The 8,904-nt window shown below is 40.7% G+C and overlaps 1 protein-coding gene across 1 annotated transcript; it reads left to right on the forward strand.

Moving 5' to 3' along the window:
* The first annotated feature begins 4,567 nt into the window (after window positions 1-4,567).
* Window positions 4,568-5,548, forward strand: LOC105103697 (olfactory receptor 11H6). Its single transcript, XM_010997307.3, has one exon. The coding sequence runs from the start codon at window positions 4,568-4,570 to the stop codon at window positions 5,534-5,536; it is 969 nt and encodes a 322-aa protein (XP_010995609.1). The 3' UTR covers window positions 5,537-5,548.
* Window positions 5,549-8,904: the final 3,356 nt, after the last annotated feature.

Consider the following 8,904-nt stretch of genomic DNA (forward strand, 5'->3'; position numbering starts at 1 on the left):
AGGCATCATAGTGAGCAAAGTCCCAACAGGACTTATCTCAAGGATATGAGCAAGACAGTTCTCCAGAAAACTGAATAATTTGGGTTAGGGAACTGTTACAATAAAGCCCATTATCCAACCTTGACAGGATAACTTCCTTTTCTCCCAGATCGTCTCATGGGACTATTACTCCACTGAATGTTTTGAGGACAGTTACTTCATCTATTATATACAGCAGTGCTCTGGAGCAAATTATTACCAATGCTACGTTAGTAAATCAGAAAAGTAACAGTTTCAGCGAGGTTCAAGAATTTCTTTAACATCACACAACTAGTAAATGATAATGGAACCAGAAGTTTACTGCAGCAGATGGTTTTTGGCAAGCTTCTATTTTCAGCTGCAGTTGTATTGAATAGTTCTGCATGAATTTTAACTCATACTAACTGCGTCCTCCTTGAAAGAAAACACCACGTATCTCAAATTTCTGTCTCAGAGATTCTCAGAAGTCACCAGAGCCCCACAGCCTATACCTAAGGGCAGCCTTGAAATGTTACAGTATCAGTACAGATGGATGACTGCATCAAACATTTTTTTTTCTGGAAGATTTTCCCTATGCATTTCAGAGGCCCTAAAATACAGTCTCCTTCTGCAGTAACCAAAGAGGTGACACAGCCGTTGTCAAAGCAACGAAGAACCAACAGAAGTTTTTATAAGCAAGTCATTGAGGGAGGAAGTTAAAAATGAGTGTCCAATGTAGTATGAAAGGATTAGTGGGTCTAAGACTTCCAGGTACATCACTGCTGCTTCCAAAATGAAGAATCAGAGTAACCTTAAGTTAGCACTAGAAGAAGAAACTGGAAGCAAGGGCAACAGTAAAAGGACCTTGTTAATGCTACCAGACGTGTTTGCCCCCAAGTTACTTTCTGCGGGAACTAGTGAACTTGAATAGGGTTAGTGGGCTACTTCCAGTCTCGCTGCCTCTGTCAGCGCAAAGCTGTATTGTACAGCACGGGGAATATAGCCAAGATTTTGTAATAACTGTACATGAAAAGTAACCTTTAAAAATTGTGTAAAAATTAAAAAAAATAAAATGGTACAATTGTCTTCAAAAGAATTAGTATTATATTAGATAACGAACATGAAATCGGCTGGCCCGGGAATTAGCACCATCACCTAAACACAATATAAAGCTGGGTAGAGTGTATCCACTGAGACAGGGGAAGAAAATTTAAATATATAAAAAGACATGGAATCCTTGTGGTTGAGGGTGTGATAGGAGGCTCTGAATGTTAAATGAGAACTTAGGTTTTCTTATACTCATGAAATCTGAAAGCCATGAGACAGTTCCAACAGGCATCAGCCCTTGCTGCCCGGAGTCTGCAGGGGGACTAGCTACCAACTTTTTTTTTTTTTTAACTTTTTTTTTTAATTGAGTTATAGTCATTCTACAATGTTGTGTGACCAACTTTTAACACCATTGCACTGAGTGATAAAGATTGGCAGGGAGGTTACTTTTAGTGGATCCTTGAAAAGATACTCAAGATTTGAAAATTTATTCAAGTGAACTTTTGATATCATTTGAAGAAACACATTCAAGGGAAGGGAAGCTCCAGGAGCCTTGAAGCATCTGGTGACATCCAACACTGAGCTGGTTTTTCAAATCCAGAACCTGTCTGGAGATGTCAAGTGAGCAGCAAACGGAGGGGTCCATTAATAGGTGACAGTCTCACTGATGGATTCAGGGAGGCTTTTTCACCTTGGAGCTCATCACTGAAAGTAAAACACACTTGGGGATTGAGTGATGCACTGTGATTGTCCCTGCTGCTCCTGAGGGATGGCCCCAGGGACAATATGTGGCCAGAAAAGGATGCAAAATAAAATGAAGGGAGAGTTTCTTGGCACTTTACTCTTTTTGCAGCTGAAGAGAATCCTTTGTGAGGCTCAAACTGGCAGAGTGTCACCAGGAACCCCAAAACCCTGCACATCTAGGATCTCTAAGAGGGCGCAGGTGGTAGCCCCTTGACTGTCTGCTGCGATGTCCACTGTGTGTATTATTGCTACAAAAAGGGGGCTGTGAATGTTCTTTTGTATTTTTATCTATAAATATATTTTCTATTATAGACAAAGTAGTATATAAAATGACATATTTTTTACAAAGCTTTCAGCCTTCCTCACGGGACATCTCAAATGTCTGTCCAAGATACAGTTGTTTAAAAATCCCATCAGAAAAATCGGAGCCAACACTTCGCCATTTTACATATCTTTCAGATAAAAAGACGACAGAAGCCAATGGGCTTCCAATCACTTCAAAGGAGAGAAAACACTTGTAGGTAATGGGTATTTATTTTCATCAAGTATAAGTAAGATCGAAAGATTCCTATATTTGCAGTGAAAGGAAAAATCAACATGTAGTCCCAGGCAAAATCCACAGTGATCCAAGGCAGGGAGGGAGGGACCCTTGGTGTGTTGAACTTAGAACAGTGAGGCAGGAACAGAGGGATTTTCAAAGACCAAGAAGTCTGGCCCTGAACTGGGAAAGGAAGGAAGAACATTCACAATAGTTCCAACCTGTATTACAGGTAAGAATTTGAAAGAAAATCTACTGCTTCCTTCTCTTTTTCTTTGCATGATATTTTCTTTTCTTCTACTTCAAATTTTGATTAACACCTGATCATTCAAGAGCCACTCCCAAAACCTCAAAAGCTGCTTCTCAAGGGTTCCTTATTCTCACCTTAATTTTGAGTTGAGTTTGCACTGATTCTAATCAAGAGTGAAAGGGAGATTTCTCATTCAAATACAACACCCCTGAAACATACCTTCTGTCCACTCTTGTTTTTTCCTTATCATACTTCATTGCCTTATGTTTGTGCAGTCCTGCCCCCAAGTTACCTCAGCTGTAGAAGTAAAATTATGGTCACACCAAAGAGTGTGGTAGCTCTTACTCTACACACTTTAACTAAATAACAAATAATGAAAATTTAGGTAATCTAATTCTGGTTTAAAGCATCATATCACCCCTTCCAATCACTGAATTTCCAGTCAAAACCTGGTATAACCTTGGATTTATGGTATACAGTTTTCCATTTTAACTCGCCCATCTGTTGTATGCAATGTTTGATCTTTCTGAAGGAATACCAAAATCTTTTCATATTTGATCTCCCTTTAGCCTTTAGAAACTGCTAGCCTGGAAGATACTTGCCTCACCATCTTATCTGATGTACCTGATATAACCTATAGAGAGAGACTATGAGAAATAGTTAAATAATCTTTTCCTATGGTATATGGCCTCAGTTCCTAACACAGCTTTCCTGAGGCTAATCCTCCATATGCACAAGGGGAAGTTTGATGAAAGCAAGTTGCATCAGAATCAGATACAATCAGGAAACACAGCGAATATATTATATACATAGCTGACAACTGTGCAGAAAAAAAAAGGGTGGGTTTTAGAGTTAATGTGCTCAGAGGGACAATAAAATTCAGTGCTACACTTAGAAATGTGGAAGTGTTTTTTAAGGCTCTAGGATTGGAGAAAAGATGGGAGTAGAATTTAATGAGATAATGAATGTTAAGTGACAGTCACAATAAATGTTTAATACATAACAGTGGTTGCTATTATGCTTACTACCTTAGAAGTCAAATATTTTTAAAGAAAGTGTCCAAAACTGAGTTCATGTCATAAAAGGTGCCAAGAATTAGGACACAGGGCAGGTCAAAGGTGGTGATTTCCAGCTTTAGTTAGTAGCCTTGTTAAAATCCTTTTTTATTATAAATAGGAATTTGGTTCAAGGAGGAAACGCTATAATATAAGGACAATATACTGCTGCAGCCACCTGAGCTGAGACAGGTGTTTCTCCATCTGCCTCTTGCTGTTTTTCTATTTGAAAGCCAGGATCTCCTAATAAAGAGTGAAGCCAACTAGGGTCCTTTTTGTCTGTATCATATTAGCTGTTGCTCAGCAAGTAGAAGTTAAATACCAGCCATAAGAAGCTACTAAGTTCTTGCTAGAATGGAATTTGTGGTAGTGTCTTGAGCACCCTGCTTCAGTTAACACTATCCAGGACAGATCTCCTGAAAATATGTTCCTGACAACGTAGTAAGGTGCTCTTTTTGTGCTGACCTAATTCAACTTCATATTATATTTAAACTGATTTTTCTTCAAATTTTCCAAAGTACTAAACAAAATTTTCTTTGCAACAAGAAAAAAAGAAATTAGGTGTATATATGAGGGTGCATATTAATGAAACTATACATCAAGGAAGAATTAATTTAAATGCAAGCAGAGAAAACAGTTTGGAGTCTACATTACATGATGTCAGTGAAATTTATACCCTGAAAAATGGAGACTGTTACAGTGGGGGCTGTGGGAGCATATAAGTAACATGTTGGACCGGGTTCTCAGAACGCTGATGTCATTGGGCTAAGCCAGATCATTGGGAAAAGAGCTATTGAATTCAGAACCAGATGGAGCCCTTTCACAAAAGTGCATTAAAGGAGAGCATAGGAGTCAAAAGAAATAAAAATAACTTTTCAAGAGAGAAAATGACTAATATAATGGTCCTGTTGCTCATTCCCTTTATAGATCAGAAGAATGAGTATCTCAGAAGCCAATAATAGCTCTGGGTCTGTGAGTGAGTTCATTCTCCTGGGCTTCCCCTGTCGCAGAGACATCCAGATCGTCCTCTTTGTCATGTTCTCCCTCATCTACCTTCTGACTCTCATGGGGAACACGTCCATCATCTGTGCTGTGTGGTCAAGCCGGAAGCTCCACACACCCATGTACATCCTCCTGGCCAACTTCTCCTTCCTGGAGATCTGCTATGTCAGTTCTGATGTGCCCAAAATGTTGGCCAACATCATCTCCCAGACCAAGAGCATCTCCTATGCTGGCTGCCTGCTCCAGTTCTACTTCTTCTTCTCCATGTGTGCTGCTGAGGGCTACTTCCTGTCTGCGATGTCCTTTGATCGGTTCCTTGCTATCTGTCGACCTCTGCATTACCCCACCATCATGACTCATCACCTATGTGCCCGATTAGTGGTTTTCTGCTGGGCAGGTGGCTTTCTATCCATACTGATGCCTGCGGTTCTTATGTCCCGGGTGCCCTTCTGTGGCCCTAACATCATTGACCATTTTTTCTGTGACCTGGGACCACTGTTGGCACTATCCTGTGCCCCAGTTCCTAAAACTACTCTAACTTGTGCCACTGTGAGCTCTCTTATCATCTTCATCACCTTCCTCTACATTCTTGGGTCCTATACCTTCGTTTTGCGAGCCGTACTTCGGGTCCCAGCTGGCTCAGGCAGGAACAAAGCTTTCTCTACGTGTGCCTCCCATTTCTTGGTGGTCTCTCTATTCTATGGCTCAGTCATGGTGATGTATGTGAGTCCAGGCTCTAGGAGCCATCCTGGGACCCAGAAATTTGTGACCTTGTTTTACTGCATGGCAACCCCATTCTTTAATCCTTTGATCTACAGCCTCCGGAACAAAGATATGAAAGATGCACTAAGGAAAGTCCTGGGCACATTATCAAAAGAAATTCCTAAAAATGCAGACAAATGACATAAATTTTTATATCATTATTCTCTCAGGAATACAGAATTTCTCTCATTTAAAAAAAAAAAAAAACTTATTTTGGGGCCATGTCTGAGTGCTGGATTCCTTACTCTCATAAAAGTATGACTCATTACACACACACACACACACAACTCTTATCCTATCTCAAAAGTAAATACACACAGTCCTAAAGGTCCACTGTAGGAAAGTTACATAGAGTTTTTATTCACCAATGTATCATTTCCCTGTTTCAGAGATTTCTTTGAAGTCCTAAAGCTAACATAATCAAGTTGGTATGTACAAAGCTATAACTCATGTTTCCAGCTTGTATCTTGGTTTTAAGCCTAATACTGTTTTATGTGTTTCAAATTTATCAGCTGTTTTTTTCCTTTCCAATTATAGGTTCTTATATAATGAGATACAGCACTTACTCACTATACTCACAAAAATTCAGTTGTTTTGTTTATAAGCTCAAGGACCCAATATCTGCCACTGAAACAGAAGTGTTCTTTCATTTGTGTTTTCCTTAATACCACACACTGGTAAGGTGTCCACAGTGTGCAGCAAATGAAAACAGGAAATGACACAGTTTCTTCTTAAGGAAAATTCTCAGTCCAGCTTCGAAGAGGATACAGAGAAAGACAAGCACACATTCACATGTGCCAAATCATTAAGTAGTCCTTACTCAAACCTGGGTTTCTGCACCTTCCAGTACCTTTTAGTAGAGGCATATTTACTGTTACAGAAAAGACACGTGAAACCAGAGAATAGGTTCTGCCAACCAAAATATAAACAACTTAAAGGCAGTCAGTTCTTAATTTAAACTTTTTGACTTGACCTGATCATTTGCCTGTATTCAGAAATGTTCATATTTTAATTTTTTAATTAAATTAATTTTCATTGAAGCAACACTAGTTTATAATACTATGTAAGTTCATATGTTCAACATTGTATATCATATTATAAACTATATATCACAAAATTTCCTTTTCTCAGGGAGGGGTTGGCTTGTGAAGTTGTCTCCTATATACTGAAGAAAAAGCTAATGATTTGACTGACTACATCCAATCCAGACCAGACGTCAATTCAACTTTTCTGTATAAAAACAGCACCTTAACGTACTCTTTCAAGTTATTTTGGCTTTGGGAGATATTTTCTATAATAGAGTATGCTAAGTGCTGAAGCTCCTAGAGCACTGTTAAACTAAAGATGAGTTCCAGGCAACCTGCCAATTTGGAAAAGCTAGTTGCTCCTTTCTTTCTGCAGATTACCGGGATTTACGATTTAAGGTAAATCTGCTATGATGTAATAACAGGTTCTTACTTACATACACCAGAAGCTTACTCTGGTTGATTAATATGACAATGGAGATTTATTGATGGGATATCAGGAATATCACAGACTCAATAGAAGCTAAACAATCAGAATTGAGGCTGAGATTCAAAGGACAAGGTGCAACCCTTCTGACGGAAGTGGTCTGATGAAAAAAAAGTCACTATCACTGCATCCGTGCCAACTGCTTTGAGCCACTAGAGGTCACATTTTTAATTACTGCCTTTTCCATGCTAGGAATTTGTCTTTCCTGCAATTGTGCTACCTGCTTCATTGCTATTGGATGGGGTGTCTTGTTATGTGTCATGTGTCTATGAGATGGGGTGCGCCTCCACCCCTAGGCCTTGTGATTGACTGATTTGTTGGCTGGTTGTTTGATTGACAACTCGGTTTTCCTGCACTCTGCTTGATTGAGAGCTCAGGTTTCTTGTGTTCTGGATTTTTCCTTTCCCCTTCCTCTCCCTTTGCCCAATACTCATTTCTATCTAAGCTACCTAAGATTCCCCCCTCTAGTCATAAGACCCCAAACCTTATGAGCAAGGACTGCTCTAGCTACTTCCTCATCTGGGGTGATGATGGAGCTCGTTGGGGACCCAGACTAGCTGGCTGTCACTGGGCAGGTGGTGAGCAAAAGGATAGTGTTCATCAAGGGGCTTGTATATAAGTGGTCTTGGCTGATTGGTTGATTGGTTGATTACCTTGTTGTATAGCCATTTGAAGTTTATCTCTAGATGAGAAGAAACACTTTTCATAAGAAGGTTGAAAAGATAGAGGTCAAATATATAGAGCTAATCCTAGCCAAAGGATGAAAGGGGCAAACAAGGGTCTTTAAAAAAATGGATTTCTGTGCTTTCTGTTGGTTTACGTTTTAGAAAGCAGATGTTGGAGTGTTAGTCCATTGAACTAAAGGAGGAGTCAAAAGAGGGACCCTAATGTCGGAGACGTTTTAAATTAGTATTAAAACAGTTTGGTGAGGGCCCTAAAAGAGAATAGATGAGAGCCAGTAGACATTTAAGAAAGAGGTTTATCTAACAGGGACCCATAGTCCCCTAGGGCAGTGAAAGAGTCTCATCGGAGTGTTGCTTGGGAAGCAGTTGCAGATCGCTAAGAGGTTCACAAGAATATGTGGCTCCCATCGGTGAACCAGATCCCAGGGTTTTCCAGGAGTTGGTCGGTGAGATCTGTTCTAGCTCCTGGAGAAATGGATAGGGTCTCATGACATAGGTGAAAGGGAAGAGCCTCGCGTGGTGGTGGTAATAGTGTAGCAGGCTTGAGTGTCCCACAAACAAAGACAGTGACGTCTGGGTTTTCCAGTTACAATGCCTGATATTTAAGAAGCCGAGCATCTGAGAGCCAGAAATGTCCCTTGTCTTTTAAAAGGTCAGAAACTTGATGGTTAGCTTATGCTTATATAGGGGCCTCCAGAGTTACCTCAAAAGCTTCCTCCAGGGGAGTGGAGAGGATTCCCTACACTCTTAGGCAGGAAGGCCAGCCTCGAGCAGTGGGATCTATCCACTTGGAGAGGTATCCCATAGGCTGTTGGGGAGGACCCAGCTGTTGGGTGAGGACCCCAAGGCTATTCCTCCTCTCTCATGAACATAGAACTGGAAGGGCCTTGTGGGATCTGGAAGCCCCAAGGCTGGGGATCTTACTAGGAGATTTTTTTAATTCTTCCATTGCTTCCTGTTGGGAAGGACCCCACTGGAGAGGTCTTCCCAATCATCTAACCCTAAGGCCCCTTCTGGGCAGCTGGGGACCCCAGATCCCCATGAATCAGCTCATGAATCTGGTGTTTAAAGTATTTAGCAATAGAGACAGGGCTAAAGAGGTGAAAAGGATTCAGGGACAACAGCAAAAGGCACAATTCTTAGCAGCAGCCTTCATCTCTGCACCACCTCAGGGTTACCCTCCACCAAGACCCATGGCGAGGACAGGATGCAGGATGCCTGCATCAGAGCCACTGTTTCGCCAAAAAAGGGATCTGTTTTAAGTACAGCCAGGAGGGCCACTGGAAAAACAAATGCCCCATGTATGGGAAAAGT

Source organism: Camelus dromedarius, chromosome 5 (genome assembly GCF_036321535.1).
Source record: "Camelus dromedarius isolate mCamDro1 chromosome 5, mCamDro1.pat, whole genome shotgun sequence".
Taxonomy (NCBI): Eukaryota; Metazoa; Chordata; class Mammalia; order Artiodactyla; family Camelidae; genus Camelus; species Camelus dromedarius.

What these genes read in the sequence shown, in the direction of transcription:
- LOC105103697 (XM_010997307.3), top strand. Translation starts at nt 4,568, where the DNA reads ATGAGTATCTCAGAAGCCAATAATAGCTCTGGGTCTGTGAGTGAGTTC.